The sequence below is a fragment of the Neopelma chrysocephalum genome, unplaced genomic scaffold (assembly GCF_003984885.1).
Source record: "Neopelma chrysocephalum unplaced genomic scaffold, ASM398488v2 Primary Assembly neopelma1_22, whole genome shotgun sequence".
In the NCBI taxonomy this organism is placed as follows: domain Eukaryota; kingdom Metazoa; phylum Chordata; class Aves; order Passeriformes; family Pipridae; genus Neopelma; species Neopelma chrysocephalum.
The window spans coordinates 8784509-8808996 of NW_020897689.1; the positions used below are offsets into that span (position 1 = coordinate 8784509).

Below are 24488 nucleotides of genomic sequence, written 5' to 3' on the forward strand. Positions count from 1 at the left end.
GACCTTCTCTTCTGGATCACAGTTAGAAATTATTTTTGTGGGTTTTTTTTAAATATTTATTGCTTTCTATGCCTTATTCCAAGTGATGGGGGACCTTGAGCATTCCCAATTCTTACTAGCTTGACTTGGAGGGCTACGAGCTACATGCACTTTAGGAACTTTGAAGCTGTTTCTGTTCTGCTTTGAAACAGGAAAGGAACCATTTTAAATTAGCAGGTTTGGATAGCCTCTGTCGTCCTGTTGAGGAGATTGACTATGTTGATTTTCAATCGTTCTTGCTACAAGGGAAAATTTCAGGAGTGCAAAAGAAAGTTAGCATGCCAATATTTAAAAAGAATAAAAGTGACAGCCACTGTAGTTATAGACTTGGCATTGTCATGTAAATCCTTGTAAAAATAATGGAAAAGCTAATGTAAAACTGAATTAATAAATAGTTAAAAGTGAGTAGCAGAATTAATGCAAGTTAATTTGTGTTTATGGAAAATAATCCTATCAAACCATCTTCATGTTATATTTTCTGTAATATTGGTTGATTAAAAGATGAAGAAAGTGAGGATTTGGAGATCCGTTGAAGCTGAAGACTTCGACAAACTTGTTACACCACCACAAATCAATCCTTTTGTTTGGCAAACTTAGAACAAAGTAAGTAGTATTTTTAATAATGCGAAGCTACTAAAATGAGCCTTATTAGCAAGCCTCTGTGCCATGGCATAATATTGTCTAGGGGTTTTCTCCTTCTTTTGACAACAGAAGAAGGTGCTGTTGCTCCTGGCAGGGAAAGGTAAATGTATTCAGTGGTTAGGCTGAGAAATCTCTATGTGCTGCTACTTATATGATATGTCTTTATTGTGAGGGTGATGAGGTACTGGAATAGGTTGTCCAGAGAACCTGTGGATGCCACATCTCTGGAAGGCCAGGCTGGATGAGGCTGGGAGCAGTCTGGTCTAGTGGAAAGTATCCCTACCCATAGCAAGGTGTTGGAACTAGATGACCTTTAAAGGTCCGTTCTAATCCAAACCATTCTATGATTCTGCGATCATTAGGTGCCCTCCGTAGTAGAGTCCCACCAGGGACTTGGGGGTTGGGCATAATCAAGCTTGGAACTTTTTGGGGCATTGCCAAGCAACTTCACAAACATTCCATAAGTGTTCCATTGCAGTTGCTCAGGTAAAGTCTCCTGCTTGCGGCTTGTTTTAAAACGTACAGGTCTGAGACTGTGTGTGGGAGGATGTATTTGGCAGGTGCTTCATCTATAAAGACTTTAGGCACAGCCAATGCTTAAATTGGCCACTGGTGTTTTTATTTTGGGATTGCTAGTTGCAGAGAGATCTTCACACCAGAGCATCTTTTATGTGTGGGCTGGTTCTTGTGAACTGAAACAATCACTTTATGTTGTGACTTTCAGTAGATTTAACTTGCCCTCTCAATCAATCTTCTTGGCACCAGAAGCACCTTCATGTTTAATTAATTTTTCTTTCATGCTTATTCATAATTTTATAATATCCTGTTGAGTTAAGAAATGGAGAAGTTGGATACAGGCAAAGCGAAGCAGTCCTAGTGTTTCTGTCTGTGTGTCCATGACTTAATTCTTTTTGTGAAGCCTAAATTGACATTGTTTTCTGAAAGGTTTGAAAACTGTAACAGCAGGGAGTTGTTTTTTTTTTCTAGCATATATAGTCATGCAACATCTGCATGAGACCTTAATTCCAGTTAAGAGAAGAATAAGCAACCTGTTGTCTGAGGAAGGCTGTAAACTAAAAATGACTTAATGCTACTATAATGCAGAACAACTATGAAAAACTGCCATATTTTCTTTCTGTCATCCTCCTATGATCTTCAGAATTATTTTTTTCCTTCTGAGATTTCTTTTTATTAAAATATCATATTGATTATGTGTGTTGTTTTCAATGGGTTTTTTTTGTACTTGCCTATCTGGATAACACAAAGAAGAGGCCTAGACAGTGAAGGACTGGAGACCATGGAGTGTTCCACCATACAGAAGTAGATTCTAATTTAATTTACTGTTTTTATCTATGAGTGGCATTTCACATAGAGAAATTATTTAGTTATAATTCTAATTTAGCTGAAAAAAACTTCTTCCAAAGCATAGTGTAGTCTAAATGAAAATGTCATTCTTGCTTCCTAATTACAGTTTAACATCTTACAGTTACTGTTATGCCACAGCTACATTGTAAGGGTGAAGGAAATATCTTCTTCAGAAGACAAGAAAGAGCAATGATATGCTGAAACACATCTTATACTACTTTTTCTGAATTGCCTTATGATTTTTGAATGGACACTTTACAAACAGCTGTTTCAGGTCTTACGTTTTCACTTCAGATCTTAGTAAAAACTGAATTCACTGATAACTGCTTTATCTATGTTTTCTCTTGTGCCAGCCTTGCCTGTGAGCTCAAGCAGTTCTCTCTCCTGAGAGAAAGTCATGTTAAAACGATAGACTCCAGTTAATCATATTTCCTCTTTCTTCGTTTTGCTCTATTAAATTAGGTTTGTCCACTGTCCTCTTGATTGACAGGTGTTGTTTTTAAACATATTCATAGCCTGCTTTCATAGTTGCTTTTGTTGAGATCTGAATTAATTTGTAGTTTGTTTCGATCAGAATTGACCATAGTACTTTATCATCTCTCAAATGACAGTATGATTTTTTTTGTCTGCTAGGAATAGCTTTGTCTGGGGTTCTACCACACTCTTGGATTATTAACCTAATAATTGATAAATCTTAAATTGATACACTCAGTTTTGTATCTGGCTAAGTGTTAAACTTTCACATCTATTAAACCCTATTTTAGAGTAGAAATCCTTGTTACTAACCCTGGGTGCTATAGTGATGTTCCTATTCCATCCTCCTGTGCATTAATAAAATCTTTTGTGTAGTGGCATGCCTTGATAATGATACTATATAGGCACTAGATATTCCCACAGGTTTTCTGCATGTTTGTGCCTGATCTTTCTTATTTCTTTAAAGTAGGAAAGCCTAGATATGGAAACAACTGATGAAGAAACAACTGACAATCCAGGTAGCATTGTAGGCTAGTTCTCTTTTAAATTTCCTTGACTATTCCCTAGCCAAAAGCCTTGTCTTAAACAATTGAGATGGACTGAACTACTGGGTATTTTTCATCTATTAAGAAAATCTGTGTTGCTATTGATAGTAAAAGCCACAGCTGAAGATTCTAGGGCTGTTCTTGTAGTGAGCTCACAGGTATTCAGAGAAAAAAAACTCCAAATCCCTATGTTTTTTCAAAATGCTTACATGATAAAAGGCTGTGGATACATGGGAATACATGTCATGTATTTTGAATATATCATAATTTGCAGCAGTACTTAAACAGTTTAACATTGTGTGCAGTAATTTCACCAGGAGGAAGTGAAGCAAAAGAAAGTGATGATGAAGACTCTGAAAAGCATTGCCTTATTGAGAGTTATCAAGATCCACTGGAAAGTGGGTTATAAGTTTCTCTTAAGAGAGAATTTCTTGGATGGAAGTGAGATTTTTTTTTTAATGGAAATGCATGCATACACGCCACACTCAACTTTACATTTCTTACCTTCATTCATTAAATGCATGTATCCTGTGGACATTCGATTTTTTTTGGCTATTTGGCATCCTTATTGTTTTCAGTAAAAAAAGTGTCCTATCTATCCTTGAAAGAATAGTAATTAAAGAGACCTGATAATCTAACTCATGTGGTTTTCAGTTCTCCTAAAAAATCAGGTGTGTGTTTTTTCACTTCTACTGTGCACTGATTAACCCCCCCCCTTGAAACTTCCCATGAACTGAGAGATGGGTGATACACGTCTCGTTTTCTGCCTCTTTGACTATCCTGCTTTCTCTTAAACTTGCTCTTTGCTTTCAACAGAACCAAGAAAACATAAGACAAATTCTTCAGTCCCATCTTCACCTGTCAGAGAGAGAGATTCATGCAAAGGGAATAAAAGGTTTGTGTATGATTAAGTGATAGTTTTTCAGTCACATGACTGAATAATGCTTTCAAGGTGTTTTGAATGGGTGATAATTATAGGTCAGTAGTATGATTATTGCCATGGTAGTCTAAGGGAATAAAGAAAACAAAAACTGGCTGGGGGAGGCCAACCTTTTTACCAGCCTTAGGTTTTATTTGAAAATGTAGACTACTGTATTTGTGGTCATTGATGAGGTGATGATGAGGGTTGCGGCTGAGACTCTGTAACTGAAATCCATTTGTTCTGGAACTGAAGGCAGAATGTCCCTCCGAAAATCTTAGACTATTTAATATTGAGGAATGTAAATTGTTTTCTTAAAACCAAAGAAAATTTAGATAGAGAGAAGGCCTGTATGAAAGTTTTAATGGACTTTTTTTAATCACTCAAACACTGATTCTGGTGTCTCTTTGGAATCAGTTCATACTTCTGTATGAAAGTATCCTTAAACAAGAAAAGTGCTAAATGAAATTATAAATTATAAATTGTAATAGTAATGACAAAGCGGTATCAGATCCTGTAAGCAGTTAGAGCAGAGAGAGTGCCATCCCTTGCTAGATAGGAACACTTTGTTTAGCAACCTTGAGAGCAGACAGTTATTGAAGGAAGGATTTTTGAAGCCAAATTTTTAAATGAGTTTAAAAGGTTAATGGTTCACAGACTGGCTACATAATGCTAAGTGAAACTTGATTTTTGTATGTGAGAGAGATTGGACAAAAGGAAAAGCTTGGTTAAGAAATTTCTTTGCATACTAGTTAAACCTTTTATCTTCCTAAGAAAAATCAAATAATGTACTTTGAAATCAGATTCATAAGGAGTCTGATGATCTGAAAACTTATTAGATCTCAAAGTAAACTCTCAGATAGTGTTCACTTAAATTTTGTTATTACTTAGTGCACATTTTAATTCTTTACTTTGAATTGTTTGAATGTTTGTTTATTTGAATGTTTACAGACAGAGAAATGCGGTCCCAAACAGTGATTCCCCTTCCTCATCTGATCATGAGGATTTTGAGATACAAAGGAAGAAGAAAAATTTAAGAAGGTTAATGAAACTGGAGAATAGGGGAGGGAGGATTCTACTTGGGAGGACTTTGCATATGCCTATCCATGGAGTGTTGCCATCTCCATCTTGTACCCTTTCTAAGTTGTGGCAATACTTAATCATATCCGTTAGTATTGACAACTGTAACTGGACTGTCTAAACCTGGATTTTTAGAGTTGATTTTTAATAAGCAATTTGATTTCTGGGTGAGAATGGGGAAAGGGTAGAGACACACACTTTGATGTAATTTCTTAATGTAAAATTTTACTGCTTCTGTACTTTACCGTAGTTTATTCAGAAAGAAAATCACCATAACAGAAAATGTTATAAATAGGGGAAATAGGTTTTGTTACTTAACAAATGCTCTAGAAAAATTATTTTAGTAACAGTCTAACAAAAAAGTTTTCAGCCTGACGTCTTTCAGATGTATCTTCTGGCACACACATTCCAAAGTCCTCAGGAAGGTCCAGGAGTAGTGGGCAGCCTTTATAATGTCAATCCCCACTGAAATAAGTATTGTCTTGGGCTGTAACTTTTTGAATGTAGAAGGTAAAACTACTTGAAACATATCAGTGTGTTTGAGGAGGGGAGGGATTCTTCCATCATACAAATCAAGGTCAGTCCATGGTCTCTCCATATGGAATAACTTGTTCTAAGCTTGCATTCCTATATGTGCTGTGTTGACTGGCATGGATATTCATAAGTGCTAAGAGTTGTTAAAATAACTAACTTGGTTTATTGTCCAGAGTGACCATTTTCCTTTACTTAATCATGGCCATTAAACATAAAAGTTGGAATGAATATTTGACTATTTAGGAAGTTTATGCTGATTTTTAATGTCTTCTGCATTCACTTACTATCATTAGAAAATCAGAAATCTTCTATGTGCATCATAAGTTAGAAAGCACCTTTTTTTTCCTCCTTAATTCAAGTCAGATCTCTTCTGCTCAGCTTTCAGAAAGATGACTTAAAGGGAGGTGGCAAGAATACCACAAAAATTAGAGCCAGTCTGGCTGGTGTTGAGCAAATGCAAATAGATGCGGTAAGTATTTTTGATTCATTGTGTCAGTGAGAGGTTTGTCCTCTACAGCTCCCTCAGTTTACAGTTTTCTCAAGCAATTTGAAAATTGCCATGAACATTTCCTTTGTGCTGACGTCTAATTTCTGATGGAACATTATTGAGGTTGCATTTTTCTTTAACATATAAAATGTGTTCTGTTGACTTCAACTTTAGGTACAATTTGATGGCGTGGGTGGTCTTTCTGACCACATTTCATCTTTAAAGGAGATGGTCATTTTTCCCTTGCTTTATCCAGAAATCTTTGAGAGACTGAAAATTGAACCTCCAAGGTAACAGACACTGTTTAAAACTATAAGTTCTCATTCACCTATTTTCAGGGGAATATTCAACTGAGGTATCAATATGTCCCCATGCTTCAAAATTCTCAGCAGTGTTTTGTTTTGTTTTTTAACAGTAGTAAAGTGTGATGTTTAAAAAATGGATAGAATCCAGCATATATGTAGGTCCAAAGATTTACTGTGTGGTGAGATTATCTTTTAAAAGTGCCTTGCCTTTCAGACCTGGAGTTGGAAATGTTTACTTTAGAGTCCCATATACAAGTGGACTTGATTAGTTTGTAAGTAGGAAGGAATCGTCTACTCATAGTCAATTGTAGTTTGTTTTATGAAAGTCCAGTTGCCTCTCCCACCAACTCTTTTTTTTTCAAGTGCTAAAGTATCAGTTTTACAACTGATAGGACATGAAACTAAAAGCTTGCAGTGCTTTTTGTGCTTGAGCTAAAATAAGAAACTGTCTGCATCTTACATAGCTAAGTGAATTCTGCATTATGAAACAAAATTTAGAGAGATTTAATTGTTAGCTTTATATATTCTTGGTCAGCAAAACTCAGTTGTGGTATATTGAACTAGGACTTTAAATTCTTTGCCTTCAGCAACTTCAAAAGTATTGCAAACAATGAAAAGAAAATACTTCTGTGTTTTTCTTCTTTATTCATTGAAATTCTTTTTGAAGCAGCACTGTACTGGATTTTCTAGTTGATGGGAATGCAGAAATGCAGAATATCTTTCCAGCTTTAGACGACTTCTTCTTCAAAAACTTAAAGTTTTTCAAGGGAGAATTAAATGTTTTACTGTTTGGGTCCAATCACCTCTGTTGGTTTGTCAGAAGTTTTAAAAGTGTCTTTTTGGGACACTACAATCTTTTCTCAAGGTTTTGTATTTCTGCATCACCTCTTTAATCATATTGTTTTCTGCCTTGTTGAATTCTGTAGGAACACTTTTGACTTTTCACACACTTCAGCTATTACCGTTATCTTATCCATTAAGTATTTTGTTTAGGAGAGCAGAGTTGTGTGTTTTAGGAATGGGGGATTGTAACAGGTACTTTTCCATGATGTTTTTTCTTATGTCATTTTTTTAATGAATTTTTTTAAATTGTAGAGGCTGTCTATTCTATGGTCCACCGGGGACTGGAAAGACACTGCTTGCTCGTGCACTTGCTAATGAATGCAGTCAAGGTGACACGAGAGTAACTTTTTTTATGAGGAAAGGTGCTGAATGTTTGAATAAATGGATAGGAGAATCTGAACGACAGCTTCGTTTATTATTTGAGCAGGTAAGGTTGAAACATGCCCTGCGTTCTGACCAAGTTGTAACTAATTTTCCATGGTTGAGAAGAATTCATTCTTTTTCATGTCAGCTCCTTCCACTGAAATGGGACTGTCAGTGTTTCCTTCTTCAGTGGAGTTTTAGGGGCTTGAAATCTTGACATGCATTGGGAAAGACTAGTAAAACAGACAAGAAAATCCTGCCACGTGCCACCACTACCACATCCACTCCCCTGCCCTCCAATAAAAAAAAACCTCAAACCCCAAAAAACCCAACAGCCATGCAAACAGTCACAAAAAAGGTTTCAAGAAGCACGAGGTGGTGACTTTAGATTAGAGGGAAACAGATGCAGGCTGAAAGCATGGTCATTTAAATTGGTAACAGAGGGTTGCTTCCAGAACCTGTAAATGAGTTAAGTCCTGTCTCTGTTCTTGGTGGTTGCCAATTAACTATAAAAACTACTGGTATGATTTGTTTCTTGTCACCCATCTCAGTGGGTTGACATAGGCTTCTGTCTTTTGTTATTTGTGCCTCTTCACTCTCTTAGCTCAATTAGTAGAGTTCCCTGATGCTAGTGTGAAAAATCTAGTTTGTGCCTTTCCAATCATAATGTTTTTCATGCATTTTATCTTTCAAATAATGCTGTTTTACTAAGTTCAATATTCCTGTGTTTTCACTGTAGGCCTACCAGATGCGACCTTCAATTATTTTCTTTGATGAGATTGATGCTCTCGCTCCTGTACGGTCTGGTAAACAAGACCAAATTCATAGGTAGGGCATGTTTTGTATCTACATAGAAGCAGCTTGATCTTTGTGAAAAGAAGACCGCAACCTATTTAACTTGATGTGACACATTCATTTATCCTGAAAACTAGTAATTCAGTGCCAGTGAATTTAAATGATTTTTAAACAGTAATTGAAAACAATTCCTAAGCTTGATATCAGCACAAGGTCTGTGATACATTATCTGTATTTTCTTATATCTTATAACAAGTCTTCTACTAATCAACATCTCATCAATAAAAAGTTGTCTTTTTGAGTGATGTGGAACTGAAGAAAATTTCCTAAACCAGTGTATGAAAATTCTATTTTTCTGTTAGCTCTGTTGTGGGGACACTTCTGACACTTATGGATGGCTTAGACAGCAGAGGAGAGATTGTGGTAATTGGAGCTACCAACAGACTGGATTCTATAGATCCTGCCTTACGAAGACCTGGACGCTTTGAACGAGAATTCCGCTTCAACTTGCCAAACAAAGAGGTCAAAACTTCAACTCAACCTTAATGCTTATGTAGCAAAGTCCACCTTTATAACAAACCCCTGTAACAAGGCAGCATTGCGGAGCTGTGCAAGTCTCCATCAGTAGTGTACAGCTTGGACAAGAGAGGGCTGTCTGGAGAGACTGTGTTGTACTGTGGAGGGCAAACATAGTACTGAATATATATGATTATGATGATTTCAACAAGTAATTAGTTCTGTAATTAGTATTGGTTTTGCAGTAACTGGTGAAGAAAATGGGACGCTGCCAGTCACTGAAATGTTTAGGAAAGAATGAATGTATGAATTAGTTATAAAGTACTGCTGTAACATCTTGAAAGTGAAAGAAATGGTGTGCACACAAGAGTTCTTCGTTGGTAACAAAAACTTTGATGAAGGGTGGTACTGGAGTGAATTATGTTGGGATTTGATGTTCTTACTGGAACTTATTAACAGGGACTTGGACTAAGATGTGAAGTACGCTGCACAGTTGCAGCACTTGGAAGGCTTCTAGTTCAATTGCAATACCTAAGCAATGAAGAAATGGATGTAGAGCAACCAAAAAATATTGGGGTTGTGGGAAGATAGTGTGCAAAGCTGGAACCCTCTTTTTGTGTTTTCTCTCTGACTATCACTGATATTTCTTAGCGCTTTTTGGAAAAAGGATAATAGGCTTATTGAATTGAAAGCTAGTAAAAGTACACTAAACAGTGCATTTAACACAAACATTTGTCTCCAGTTTTCATCTGCTCGCAGGAACAGGAGATGAGGTGTCATGAAACAAATCTAATACATGATTCCCTACTGTGGAAGAATTCTAGAAATCTGCCATAATTAATCTGTGTACCAAGAAATACTTCAGTGAAAGTCTTGCAAAGATCTGAGATGAGAATAGGCAATATTTGACATTTTCTGGATTAGTGACAGTAGTTTAAGTCATACTTATTGTTCTTCTTGGTAGTAGCTCTAGCAATTTGAAAGAAAGTGCAAGGACTCTTTTACTTGAATGAACTGGCAGAAAAGCAAATCTGATGAAGAAATGAGATTGTCACCATGAAATCTTGCTAAATTTGAGAGAATTTTCTTTGACAAAAAAATGTCCATTTGAGAAAGGTTTTTACTACATTTTTTTCTCCATTAGGTCTCACACCTCTGAAAACTCACATTTTTTGGAAGATATAAATCCCTTTTATTTCACTGCAGGCCCCAGCAAGAGTTTAGTGTAACAATGTTGTAACAAGTAGAGAATTATTAAATTTCCTACTTGAAAATGCAAAGGGCATATTAATAACTGACCTTTAGAATACTTAAAAGTTTAGCAGGTAAGAAAAGTATTTTTATTAGTGTAGAAGGTTTTGTGGGTTTGCGTTGTGGTTGATTTTTTAAGAGAAAACTTAGGGCAAACTAAAATGCAACTATTTTGTTTTCAGGCAAGAAAAGAGATTTTCAAAATTCACACACGAGACTGGAATCCGAAGCCATCGGACAATTTACTTGAAGAGCTGGCAGAAGAATGTGTTGGTAAGTTTGAAAACAGTGTGGGTTACTGCATGTAACTTGAGCCCTAGGAAACCTCAGCTTCTACCAGGCAGTACTCAAGCTCTTGTGCCTTGCTACAGAGCAAGGGAGTGAGGCAGCTGACATGCCTTGGGAGCAAACAAAGTTAGATACTGCTTTCAATTTTCTTTTTGTCTCTCAGAACATTGAATGGGTTTGAGTCATCTTTTCCAGGAGCAAAGTTTTGATGAGCGGGCTGCTTCTTAAATGCAGGATATCAGGCTGTGAGCCACGTAACAGAACTCTGCAGTGCAGGAACTCTTTCAATTGTCTCTTAATCTGGTAATTTTAAGCTGCATACAAAGTCTTTCAGCGCTGCAGTTTAGAAATCTTGGCCTCGAATTCTGAGACTGACATTACATTTGATTCTTGTTTTGTTTGTTAGGATATTGTGGTGCTGATATTAAAGCCTTATGTGCTGAAACTGGCCTCTGTGCTTTGCGACATCGCTATCCTCAGCTGTATGAAAGTAGAGAGAGACTGCAGATAAACACGGATTTGATTAAAATAGAAGCAAATTATTTTTCCATGGCCATGCAGAAGACTGTTCCAGCTTCACAGAGGGCTGTGCCTTCCCCTGGGCGAGCACTATCAGCTATTTCAAAGCCACTGTTAAAAAACACACTGGAAAGAATTTTACAAGCCTTGCAGAGAGTATTTCCCCATGCAGAGCTTGCACTAAAGAAGGACCAACAGCAAGGTATGATAATAACATCCATTTGTTTAAAAATCTGCCAAAGAAAAACTTGTGATTTGTGCAGTCAACATACACAAATCTGTCAGCTGTAATTACAGCACAATTTTATACTTTGCATGTGCACAGTGTAGGATGGAGCTGTGAGTGACTCACAGTATGCAGCAGACAACTATGTGTTCTTTGCTGGAGCACCCGGTTTCTGACAGTAGCTAAAGTTGCATTTATCATTTAAGAGATGGATCTAAGGTTTATAGTATGAGGCACCTCTTTCCAAATAAATGCTTACATGGAGGGGGAAGGGTTTTTCAGGTGTCTGGAAACTACAGAAGTTGTTCTTAGTCATCTTTATTCTAAGGAAAAAAACAAGTTTTTGTCAACAGCGGGGTAATACCTAATGCAAATCATGGGACGTAGGACAGCTTTGTGTAATTTCCTTGGATCTGTGGTAGAATGAACTCTTCAAAAAATAGCATTCAAATGATGAAATACAAGAGAAGTGTTTTCCAGCACTGATTTTGAAGATGTATTGATGCAAGGGATATAGACTATTCAGGAAAGTTAACAAACTTCTGTTGTCTTTAAATCCTATTGTAGGAAATTATGTGATTGACAGTGATGAGGAATCACCATCAATCTCTGAAGAGAATCCAACTCCTAAAACACCTGATCACAAAAAGGCAGAATTCTGCATTTTTAGCAGGTATGTTTGGCCCCTTTATGGTTACGTTTTTAAAATGGCCAGGTTTGTAAACTGTTTTGGTGTGAGGGGTGCAGGATGGAGTTAAGGGGTTGTGTGTGTGGTGATCAATATTTGCAAGAAGTAAGCGTGAAGATACAACTGTGTACTAATGTTCTGAGTACACTGCCTTAACCCATCAAACTGAACGGCCCACACCTCTTTTCCTAAGTCAAAGTGGTCTACAGATTGGTAGAACATGTTGGTTTAATCCATGGTATTCCTTGGAAGACTCGAGACCTCAAAAAATGTGCTCTCTGTCCTTTTAGCTTAAAAAAACTCTGTGGATTTGTGTAGCCATCTTTTGTCCTTTTACTTTTCAAGATTGTTAAACCTGTAGCCGATTACATAGCAGAAAAAAAATTGAGAAATGGTTTGTTGAACAATGTCTGTATTTTGTATCTTTAACCTACTGAGTTTATGTACATATTTTGATGTTTTAATTGTGGTTGTTCTGTAAGCCAACTGTTAAAAAAAATATATTATCATTGTCACTGTCGGGTCAGTTATTTTTCTCTGTTTCTATTTCTCTGCTGACCTCTTCACAAGTGTGTTTCACACTAGTGAAGCAAGATAACCAGAAAATTAAGAGACTACTCAAGATGAAACCATTAGAATGACTGAATAAAATAAATATAAATTTTATGCATATGTAGTGTACTGCTGTAATTTAACTAGTCAAATCATGTGTTTCTTCAGATACTGCTGATGTATTTCAGTACCCACATTAATTTTTTTCCTTGATATGTTTTGCACCTTCCTTCCACCATCTCCAGGAACTATGGCCAAATTTCAGCTAATCTTGACAGGTGTAGACATGTCACAGTTAGCTAAAATCAAGACATGATGAAAATGGTTGTGTATGGGCAGTAAAGAGACCTGAATTGGTTTGTGCTGAGAGAAAGAGTTGTTCTGCCCCATATCAGGTTACTGACCAGTTTTTGTGTGTGTATTTGGCTGGCCAGTCCCCCTTTTGGATTTAAGAGCTGTTACTTAACCCAGCCAAAGGAATAGCAGACATGCTGGTGACTTGCAGGGTTCCTTAGTGGAGGTATGGTACCAGTTTGTGAGAAAGTAGGCTTTGGTAGTCTTCCGGGTCACAGACCAACTTATTATTTGGTGGAACAGGGAGCGTATTTACAAAAAAAGAAGTGCATAGGAAAAAAATTAACACCTGTGTGCCTATTCATTACTCATTTTTAAACTTATTTTCTTCTTATTGCTTTAGAAATCCTCGTGACCAGCCGACATCTTACAGGCCACGGTTCTTACTAGTTGAAGAGCCAAAATCTGGGCAAGCTTTTGATTTGGCAGCTGCAGTAATACATACCCTTGAAAACTTTCCAATTTATACACTAGACACACCAACTTTGTTTGTTAGCACATCACCAGATGAAACATGTATACAGGTAGCTTTTTTTTCTTGTTAATCTTGTAGGATTGGTGAACTGTATATAAAGTAGTGAAGTACGCAAAATTGGTTGTTAATGGAGGTGGCCTGATTTCAACGTTCTGCTACATTTACTTCTGTCTTAAAATCCACTTTTCTTCTACATGGGATGATACCAAGTAAGGATATTACACATAGCCATGTTTTTCATTTGAAATGAAGCAAGGAGAATGTTGCTAGGTGGGTGGTGCTGGGAGGTGCTGCTAATAAACCCCTCTTTCTGGCAGGAAATGCTGCTGGTCTCAGTGGGATCCAGAAAGTTGTTTTCGTTGCTTCTTAAGATTCTGTGCTACCAGTAGATGGCTCTGCATCAACCTGACGGCATGTCACGCACATTTTGTAGCCTTTTTTTTTAATTATATCTGTTGGGCAACCAAGGTTTTGAAGAAAAGAACAGTTTCGTTTTTTACACATAGATATACAGCTTATACTGCTGCAGTACGTGCAGCAAAATCATTAAAATTCATGGAACACCTGGATTTGTGCAGTGGTGTGTTTTCCATAACTAGAAAAATGAAATATAAGTAGATTAGTGCTGTTTTTCTTTTTTACTTTTTGGTAGGAAATCCATTTCATTGTTTGGCATCACTGTATTAAAACATTTGGATCTTTAGTTGCAGCATTTGAGAGCTGTACAAGTCAGGACAGACATATTATATGACTGGATACTAATTTGTCACGTAGGAGGAACATCTCCTTTCCAGGTTGTTAATCTGAAACAGTGCATGGAGAAATTTGTTGTGTGAAAGGACTGTTGTGGCTTCCCTCATGCAGTAGGTATATGTTGTCTTCTGTGACTGAGGTGACATCTGGAAACAGTGGCCTGTGGTCTTCAAAGCACATCATCTGGTCTGGTGGATCCTTTGGTAATGAGAGGCTGTGAGAGATTTAGCTCTTCAGACAGGCTAAGGACTGATTACCTCTTATAAAATGTGCTTGAAGTTATGAATTATAACCAGGCTTCTTGTACAGTGTTAGTCCTCATCTTTTCACACAGGTCTTTCTTTGTTCAGACTGTGCTTCAGTCTGACTTGGGTGTGTATGCACTCCGAACTGAAAATGGGATAGTCGCAGTTGTGTAGCAATTTTTCCAGGCTAATAAATCTTGCTGAAGGGTTAGTCTTTGTTTTTTCAGGCACACCACCTCATCAGTTGAATTCTGAGGCTCTTTAGGAGTTATGTTACACCTAAGTTAGTTTTGAAATCCGACAGAGATTCAGGTCTGTTTCTGTCTCTGTAGCAATGTCTGTATTTTAGTAAAAGTGAAAATTTTACCTTATTGTTAGGAGTCATTAATTTATTAGTTTGTCTTGATATTTTGGCTTCAGGTACTCCTGTTTCATAAGATAGTTTGACTGATACGTAATCATTTAATAGCCTGTTCTACATGATGTAGTTCTCTTACCCAAGCATTCGTTTTACCAGTTGATGCGAGAAGCTCAAAGAACAGCACCAAGTATCATATATATCCCACAAATCCCTTCCTGGTGGGAGACTGTTGGACCTACACTGAAATCTGTTTTTACAACACTACTGCAGAACATCCCAAGGTTTACTCCAGTTTTGCTCCTTGCAACATCTGATGTGCAACACAGAGATCTCCCAGAAGAGGTATTTCTGTTGATACTTTTCTTTCTTTATTATTCAATTTCCTCTTAATTTATAACTCCCTGAAGCATTGGAGTGCTGTGCTGCTCTTAAGCAAATTCATACTCAGGCACCCAAACCAGGTTTCTTAAAACTTGCTTAGACAAAACAACGATGAAAACATTTCTCTAAAGTGTTTTCTGACTAAAGATTGACTTTGACCCAACTTTTTCTACCTTCTCACATACTCAAGCTTATTAGACAGATATATAGATTTGCCTCACACAATTGTTTCAGTGGCTTCAAGATTGTTAGGTGTGTCCTTAGTGAAGAATATATGGTGCTTGAAAGGTAGCTAAGAAAAAGACTGTTTTTCTGAAAATATTTATACTGAAAAAATATGATGGTCACACAGTTAACTGATGGAATATAACTTCAAATTTAAATTATTTTATAAAAATTTCAATTACAGTCTTCATCCGGGTGAAAACTTGACAAATTAGAAAGCTAAGGTCCAATTCCTGTTTAAGTAACTTCGAAATACATTTTTAGTTGTGTTCCTTAACAAAATTGATTAAGAGGTTATGTTGAGCTTTGTAGACATCTGAGAGTGTTCACTAAAGGTAGGTGTTCAAAATGTGAAAATTATGCTCTGATTATTTTGTCTCAGTAACAGGAGTTTTTATACTGTTAATAAAGGCCTCCTAAAATAAGTATTGAAATTCCTTCCATACCTTTTGGTAATAGAGATGGAAAAAATGGAGTACAGCTTGGAATTATGCAATTTGGGACACCTCATTCAAATTAATTAAAAATACAATTAAAGAAAACCCAAACACCTGACTAAAAAGCCACCACTTTTCTGCTGAGCCTTGCCTGTTTCCCTCTGTGGCTGCCATAAAGATTCAAGCCAAAAGACAGCAAGGCAGGTAAATACAAAATAATACAGTCTTGGGGGTGGTGAATGTCACCCCTCTTTCAGTGGTTTATCTTACAGTTTCTTACTGGAGCTTGAATTCTAGAAGGTATTCTTTAAATAAAGTATTTTAATTTGCCGTGCTATAAAAATCTAGCCTTTTAAGGCCAAGAAGATAACTTTTCATTGATTATCTTATCCAGATGAATATTCAGTTTAATTTAGAGAGGTACTCATCCTTTTGGAACAGAATATAAAAAATTTGTGTGGCCTTGTTTATCTGAAATATCTTTTCTCCTCATGCTTTAGATAAAAGCATTGTTTAATAATGAATATGAAGAAGTTTTCAAAATCCCACGGCCTACCTGTGCTGAAAGAAGACATTTCTTTGAGGACTTAGTTATGAAGCAAGCTGCTCAACCTCCTGCATCTAAAAACAACACAGGTGAGGAGGATATTCTACGTATAAAACTTTACTCATTGTAAGTTAACAGCTAATACAGTATTTGCTTTGGTGGTAATTTTTTACCAATCATTTCTCATGTGCTTGTATTTGAGTACCATCAATTGACTGTCGTTTCCTGATTAATTTAAGCTTGGCAGCCATTGGAAGTCTTGCCCGTAGCACCACCACCTAAGCCTCGACAGCTGACAGAGGAAGAAATAAGACAGATGGAGGAGCAGGAAGAGGATACATTGCGTGAACTTAGAATTTACTTAAGGGACGTGGTTCATAGACTTGTTGTTGACAGACGTTTCAGACCATTTATGAAGCCTGTTGACCCAGAGGAGGTAAATGAGTGTTGATTTGTAATCCCATTATGGCTGTGTGTATTCATAATTTCTCTTTGTGTATGTTTCTTGGTGTTTGCTGTTTCTAGGAAGGTTTATCTTTGTTTTTAGGACCATACTATTCTGATTTTCCAAGAAGCAGGAAGTGAATTTTACTTTTACTTTTGTTGACTCCTTGAGGCTCTCAAATGTCTGTATTTGAGTCTTCACTGAAAGTCCTGTGTTCTTCTAAAATGTTTTTAAAACTTCAGAATATTTCACTTGGAAGGGAGCTACAAGGATCATCTAATCCAAGTGCCAGTTACACCAAATGCCAACACAGTTTGCCGATGAAAAAAAAAGCAGAGATCTCTTTCTCTGTAATTATAAATGGTACCTATATGGTTGTTTTAATAAAGTCAAAAGCTCTTTAATTGACTGTCAATAGTTTCTGTGAGAACAGGAGTAGAAGCAGCAGCTTGTCAAATAACTTTTCAGATTCTATTCTCACTTTTATCTGTACCTTTCCTCAGTATAAGATCAACCATAAGGACTGCATGTTTTCTCCTTGCTCCCATGCATCTCTCATTTAATTTATTGAATAAGTCTAAGCCAGAGGCACATACTTCAAAGTCAGTTTTAGTTTTAAGATAGCTTTGCCTTTCAGTGAAGTCCCATCCTCCTAAGCATCCATTGACTTGTCTTTTTCTTTCTTTGTAGTTTCTGAGATTTGAATAATCTAAACAAACATAGATGTCCTAATCTAAACTAGTCAGTAGGCTCCTTTTATGGTCTGAGTAAAGAAATCGTTCAGTTAGCTCATTTGAAAATAGATGCTGTTACAACCCTCCCCTGAAGGTGGGGTAACTGAGGTTCTTGTTAATAAATCCCTTGGGGTGGATTAGAGTGAAATAACACTGAATGACTGGTGTTTATATATATAAGATTTATTTTAGAACAATGTGGTTGCAAGGGAAAGGAGATATGTAGCTGTTTTGGTCATTATCTATAGTAATATAACAATATAAAAGTGTAAATATAATTAATAATTATTAATTAATAATAATAATAAATTTTGGTAGCTACTACGTTAAATCTCTAAGCACATATATTTCATTTGCAGGCACTCAATAACAAGGCTGTTATTAAACAGCCCATGGACCTCTTGACAGTTCTGTCCAAGATTGACATGCACCAGTATCTAACTGCGGGAGATTTTCTGAAGGACATTGATCTAATCTGTAGCAATGCTTTAGAGTACAAACCGTACAAAAGTCCTGGAGGTGAGGATGTGCTTTTTATCCCTAGTTTGGAAAAATTTTAAAGGTGTAAATTGATAAATGTCATCTGCAGACAGTAGGTGTGGGAGGAAATGCTCTCTGGGATTGTTTAAAATTGCCAGGTTTGCATAAGCTGTTTGCTCATGAAATTGTGGTAGATGTGTTGATTGGTAACTAGTGCTTTTGCTTTAATAATTAACTTTTCTGTTGTTATGCTGAAAATACTATCTCAGATAACATTTCAGAACCTGCCTATGAAAAGAGAAAAATCATTCTAAGTAAAACAAAATAAAGAGTTTCATTGTCTAGTAGAAAATGCTCAGTTCCAACTAAAATTTCAGATTGCCTCCTGAGTCACAAAGCTTATGCTTTGAGTGATACTGCATATTCCATAGTGAGGCACGAACTGGATAAAGATTTTGAACAACGCTGCCAAGAAATTAAAGAATCTCGTGAGGAAAGAGGTATGTTTTTTGATGCTGAGGATTTTAAGACTTGTCTCACTCTTTTTAACCAACTATGCAAGACAGAATTCTTTGCTCTGCAGGGTATAAGAAAACAGTCCCAAAGTGTAATGAAAAAATGATAATGCCAGCAGTGCCTGTGGATGTCAGTACCCCCTGCTCTAATGGCAAGTTAAGGTTTATTCAGACTTTCTTGGAGAAGCTGATAAAGACACTGCTACCTTCTCTGTTCCTGTGGCCTAACAGCAGGTTCCTGTGATGCCTGGTTTTTCATGCTGGAGGCATTAAATCTTTTATTATGCTTCACAGTGTGGGATAAATCCTGAGGCCATTCATTCAGTGTGGTTATGAAGTTCAAGTGCAGTGGGTGCTTGTCTTTGTAAGAGCCTGGCCTTAATGACCGAACTGACATTTAATGGCACCTACAGCTTGAAGTCCAAAACATTGTACGTGGCTGTTTCTGAATATTCAACTAGTTTTTAGTTACATGGAGCAGTGTGTTCCCTTTCTCTGCCTATAATATATCTAGTAGCAAACTGACCTCATTAACTTGCAACTTTTTCTCTAGACACATGTAGGGAGACAGACAATGGTACTTAAGCTGTGGTCATTTTCCTTGCAAGTAAGATGACGATGCTGTGTTTTGGAAAAAGAACTGTTTTGGTAATGGTTTAGATTACTTTTTCTTGTATCTCTTCGTAGATAAGTCAAAAAGAAAACACAAAACAAAGGAAGACTCTTCCAGTATTGCAGCAAAGATGAAGAATGTTCAGTTTGCGTCTTCCCAGGATACTCCTATGGAAGAACATGAAAATGTACTTCAAGGACAACAGAAAAATGGGACAGAAAATGAAAGAGAGAAAGTGACCCTTGTGGCTGAATCTCCTACTGAAAGGAAGAGTGTCGTACTTCCTGAACATTCAGACCTAAGAAAGGCGAGTGACATGCCAGATTGGCAAAAAGCTGGAACTTCTGAAGATGGAGATTCAAATGGTAAATGAAAGGTCAAACAGGTCATTTATCTCCTTTCTCTTCTTGAGGAGGGTTAAACTATTTATTAGGTTTTAGCCTTCCTTAATTCCATTCTGTTACTTCCATTGTGTGTCTCTCAAATAAGCACAGTGTTTCTTGCATAATGATGCTGCTCCTCCAGTTATGCTGACCAAATTCAGTTTTCTGCAGTGTCTGTTTTTCCTGATTCTGCAGTTCATTTTTCAAATGGTACCTATTTTAAAGATTCATACCTATTGTACAAGTACCTATTGTACTGTAATAAGCAGCTTAAGTTAAAAAACTGTACTTTAAGCAGTGAGGAATAGAAGAGTCACATGTGGAACAGAAGAATTACATCCTAATGTTTGAAATGTAAGATGTGTTTCCTAAGCTCAAATACTTTTTTTTTACTGTTCCTTTCTTTTTTTTACCAGAGTTTTACTGTGCAATGCTCTTGTGGCAGCATGACTATTTTTTTCCTAGTTTTACGCTGCTTTTTTTCTCTAGTGCTTTTTTTTTGTGTCCAATTCTAGCTTTTATGGAGCAGTGCCAGAAAGAAAGGAGAAGTCAAGCATTTCTCAGTGAAAAAATGGTAACACTTATGTCTCTGTTGCAAAGAGGTACTCTTTTCCAGGTACAGGATACTTCACTGATACTGCAGTCCAGATAAAGAGAAATCCTGACTTAAGAAATTTGTGTCATTCCAGATTCACAAGTACATCATACAAATTATGCGGGACATTCTCAGGTGGATGAGCAACTGCGAGTAAGTGACAGGAAAGCAATGAAAATTCACACACGGGGAGTATCTGTGGATTACTCTGAACTCAAAGTAAGTCTAATATCAATTTTGTTAACACTGAAGCAGGACATTTTCTTGGTACCTTTATGGTTGTAAATTAAGTCAGTTGTTAACCAATGCCAATTAAAACAACTTATGAGAGGGATATACTGCTTGTGAAATAATTCAGCTTGTGATGGACTATGACTGTTGTTTCCACAGCTGGTGTGGACTGCTGCTCTTGCTTTTGCTGAACTAAATTTTGGGAGACTGGATTCTCTTCCTAATTTTTAGTGTAAAAGGGCTTGTTAAATTTTAAAATAGCCCACTGACAACCTGCTACTATTGTTGGTTGTTAATATCTTGGCAGTTTTTATGATGAACTGGGGATGCAGGTGTTGTTTTGGTTTGCTGTTTGCTTGTTTTCATTTATTAGGAACTGGAAAAGGACCTTGATTTTTAGCAGTGATTATTTGAAACCTGAAATTAGTAGGTTGACATAAAGCTCAACCTGGATAAAATACTAATACCTGCTTTTCTCAAATGCTTTCAAAATCCAGTGTTAAAATTTTGCCTTCATACAGTTGCAGTGTTACAAGGTTTTTCCAGGCCCCTGTAGGAGAGAAGCTGCTATCCTAGGCTACAGCTGGGGAAAGAGGCAAAAATAGACCTAGCTGCAGGGAGCAAAAAAGATTCCTCTGCATGAGCTGGGATGAGAGATTCCTCTGCATGAGAGGGTAGAAGAAGGACCTGACCTTCAGGGAATATAACCTTGAGGAGAATTCGAGAAATTGCTAGGTTGAAGTCCTGGAGGTTGGTCAAAGCAATGGAGGTTGCTTTTTACCTGCCATGATGAGAAAAGGAGTATTATCTGGATGTTTCCCCTGTGTGGGGAGAATGTGACCAGAGAGAAATCTCCATTGGTGAAGTGGCTTGTCAACACAATTTCTTTCACATTTTTAAGAGTTGGCCTGATTTGTAGAGGTGAAACTAACTTTCTAAGCTGGCTTCCTAAGGAAGTAAATTTCAGGGGGTTCTGTTGTTCATGTGTGCCTGTGTAATTCAAGAGGCCACATAGGCTTTTCTAGAGTCAGGGTGCTAACAGCGTGTAATCCAAAGTTATTGCCTAATGACTGGAGAAATGGTAGAGTTATACCTGTTTCAGCTGTAAGCACAGAGCTACAGTCCTGAAACACGTCTTTTAGAAAACTTGTTTCCTTAACATGGGTGTCGCTGGAACTTGCTGCCTGTACCAGAGAGCCCCTCCAAACTGTAGCTGCTTGGTTTTGTACAGGGTTTTTGTTTGGTTGGTTTTGTTTGGGGTTTTTTGTGGTTTTGTTTTTGATTTTGGTTTTTTATTTGTTTTTTTGGGTGTTCTGTGTGTGTGTGTGTATTCGCTTTTTTGCTTGGTAATACGTGTAGAACTTGATGAACATACAGAAGAGCACAGAGTTACCTGTGTGGCAGCAATTGGAAATAGTTTCATACGGGATGTTGGCCATGAACCTCTGTCCCGTCCTAGCTCTTGTGTTTGCAGCAGATGAAAGCACACTGTCATTTTTGTGAATCTTTGCATGTTGTATAGGATGAAGTTGAAGGGAGTGCTCAAATCTTGTGCTAGCTGATCTGGGGGACACAGAGTTTGATAGCAAGCAGTTGTCAGGCAGTAATATTTTTGTTTGGTGTGGCTGCTCTCTTAAGCTACATCTTCACAGCCTCACACAACAAAGAGCTACTGAACAGCCATAGCAGTGCTGCCACTAGCGTGTTAGCATTGCTTTCCCAGAGATTATCCCATTCACATCTTTGGTAAAAGAAGGGACTGTATGAGAGAGTGGTAATTTGCTACAGGTAGTCACACTGCTAGTTTACTCACTCTTGAGTGGTAAGGTGGGAACTAACTGATGTTAGCCACAGTACACATTCAGCTAATGGGTAAAGATGAGCAACTAAGGATGGTTCCGTTTCCAGCTGTTACAGCTGTATCTGAAAGATCTGTACCCTGGTGTCCAAAGACACATTTTCCAGAGCCTTGTATTGCATTTCGAATGAAATGCAACTGTGGCTTTGCTGTGGCAGCTACTCTATGACAGAGTAGATTGTGTCATTCCCTGGTGTTCTAGAAGCAGACGATTGGCAATTATGATCACTGATGTCATACATTGATGAGTAAGAAAATATTGCCTGAAATGTAAGCCTCCCTTTTCTCTGAAATATAAAAAATTACTTTGTTTTCTCCAGTTAAATCTTGTCATATATTTAATCAGTTCTCTGAAGTGCCACTTTTATTCAACAATATAAGAAAGTAGGATGTATCCTGTGCTATTCTGAACTGTAGTTTCCAATTTTTTTTCAGCAAGTATTGGATTCTATTATTATGGCAACTGAAAACGTCAGTTTATCTTGCATGGAAAGACTTTATGCTGTTCTCAGCCAGTGCATTTACCAACATAGGGAAGATTATGACAAAACTGAATTAGTGAAGGTAAGTTTTATTGTCTTATAGCACTTTCTGTCACACACTATTATGTGTGTGTTTGTGTACGTGTTACATATATATATGTGTGCACTGTGAACATTATGCTTATTTAGCACTATTCTTTACTGCCTAGTTGCCTGTTTCACAAGACTTTGTCATTTCAGTCTGGAAGACATTTATCCATATTGCAAAACCATTGTTCTATTTGGCATAATTGTTGGCAGATTTAGCAGGAAAAGGCTTGAAGACAATGGGTCCACCCACAGAGGCCTCTCAAACCAGTTAACCTCAGTCTGCCAATAGTCTTTCTCCAGAACCTTTTCAGGGGTGGGGGCTGCAAAAGGAGGGCACTTTTCTCAGTCTGTCACTTCCTCTTTCTTCCCTTGCGGGCAGTAAGTAGCACATAGTAATGCTCGTATAGTAGTCAGTCCATTCTTGAAAAGAAATTAAGTATGAAACATAGCAAGAATTTGAGACTTTTCTCAAGTCTCACCATCCTTTGTTTTTAACTAGCATGGCCCAAGCATCTTCAATTTGACAAATGGGGACCTTTCTGCCTATGACAGTTTGATGCTAATGGGTCAAATTCTCTAATCTCTTCCTCTAAGAGAGGATTTCTGAGTTGTCAGAACTGAGCAGAAATCTTCCACAGGCACCCATGGTTCCAGCTGGAGATTCCCAGTATTGAGTTGATTCAGATAGGCTGGATATTCAGTCTAGCTTCAAGATCCTTGAAACCATTTGTCTTTCAGATGCTTGTGCCTGAGAACAGATAAAATTCTTTATGCCTCTCATTCTGCCTTAAAAAAATAGGAAGCGTCTTCTCTTTGGCCTTAGTCATCTTGATCTTTTCTTCTACAGCTGATAAAGAGTTAGAAGAGATGCTCTGCTCTGACTGTACAGCACTGAGGATTTTGTGGATTCAGGGAGGCCATGCCTGAAAAATGCACCCTTCTCTCACATAGCATAGTGATGTGTTTTATCATGAGAAGGGACCTGTTTATGTTATCTCAGGGCATGTGAACTTTTGTGACTGGACTTCATTTTTTTGTTTGTTTTCTACTTCTACCTTTAGCTTTAACCAAAAAATATCTTCTATTCAGAGTGACTGCATGAATTAGCTGGGAGCAACCTCTACTGTATGAAGAGAGAGACTTTAATAAGTACTTAGAGCGCAGAACAGAACAGTTCCAGCTTTTATTTGTGGCTCTTCAGGAACTGCCTCTTTTCTCATTGTTGAAACAACCATTGATGAAGATCCATAGTCCTATTATGCAAATCACTGCAGACTCTCTAGCCTACTTCTGTTTTGGGTAGCGGGTCTAGAAAGACGTTGTGATGGTGGTAGCACATGTACTGGCTAAATATTGCTAACAATTGTATGTATGAACAGATTCTTAATTCTTCTGATGAAGAAGCAAACAGGGTTCTCAAGCTTGCATTCATGCTGACTCCTAATTTGTCTTTTTTTCTTATTAGGCAATGAAGAAAGAAATTGCCGCCTTAAATTATCTCTGATACTTGACTTCAGTATACTTTACTTGAAGTTGATGTATGGCTCCCAAATAGATAAATTATGTATAACATCTCAGTAATTGGAGCAGCTATAGAAAAAAGAATAGAAGAAAGAAACTTCTTTCAGTACACAACTGAAACCAGACATAACCTCAACTCTGACTGCGAATCGTCCCCTTGCACGCTGGGTGAAAGAACTCATTTCAGGACAAAATGTTTTCTTTCCATGAAAACGGCATGAAATTCTTCTAGAGGATATTGATTCTGTCTACTGATTTTGTCATAAAGCTTCCAAACATTTTCATCACTGTAAGACAGTTCATGGGAACTGATTATTTTTTCCTCCAACTTC

At 37.3% G+C, this 24488-nt stretch overlaps 1 protein-coding gene across 8 annotated transcripts; it reads left to right on the forward strand.

The window, feature by feature from the left end:
* Nucleotides 1-1098: 1098 nt before the first annotated feature.
* LOC113973188 (ATPase family AAA domain-containing protein 2-like) lies at nucleotides 1099-24286 on the forward strand. Of its 8 annotated transcripts, none has more exons than XM_027695116.1 (23): nucleotides 1099-1167; nucleotides 2990-3038; nucleotides 3882-3960; nucleotides 4936-5025; nucleotides 5977-6067; nucleotides 6260-6375; nucleotides 7486-7660; nucleotides 8336-8424; nucleotides 8754-8913; nucleotides 10341-10431; nucleotides 10853-11167; nucleotides 11759-11864; nucleotides 13129-13309; nucleotides 14776-14961; nucleotides 16163-16298; nucleotides 16449-16645; nucleotides 17748-17907; nucleotides 18246-18368; nucleotides 18452-18535; nucleotides 19071-19361; nucleotides 20069-20193; nucleotides 22499-22627; nucleotides 24101-24286. In XM_027695116.1, exons 2-23 carry the CDS (start codon nucleotides 3002-3004, stop codon nucleotides 24137-24139), a joined length of 3000 nt encoding a protein of 999 aa, XP_027550917.1. In that variant the 5' UTR covers nucleotides 1099-1167; nucleotides 2990-3001; the 3' UTR covers nucleotides 24140-24286. The 8 variants fall into 8 exon arrangements, with proteins under 8 accessions (XP_027550917.1, XP_027551173.1, XP_027551085.1 ...); XM_027695372.1 differs by having other exon boundaries at nucleotides 1141-1167; nucleotides 2987-3038; XM_027695284.1 differs by having other exon boundaries at nucleotides 1162-1206.
* The last annotated feature ends 202 nt before the right edge of the window (nucleotides 24287-24488 follow it).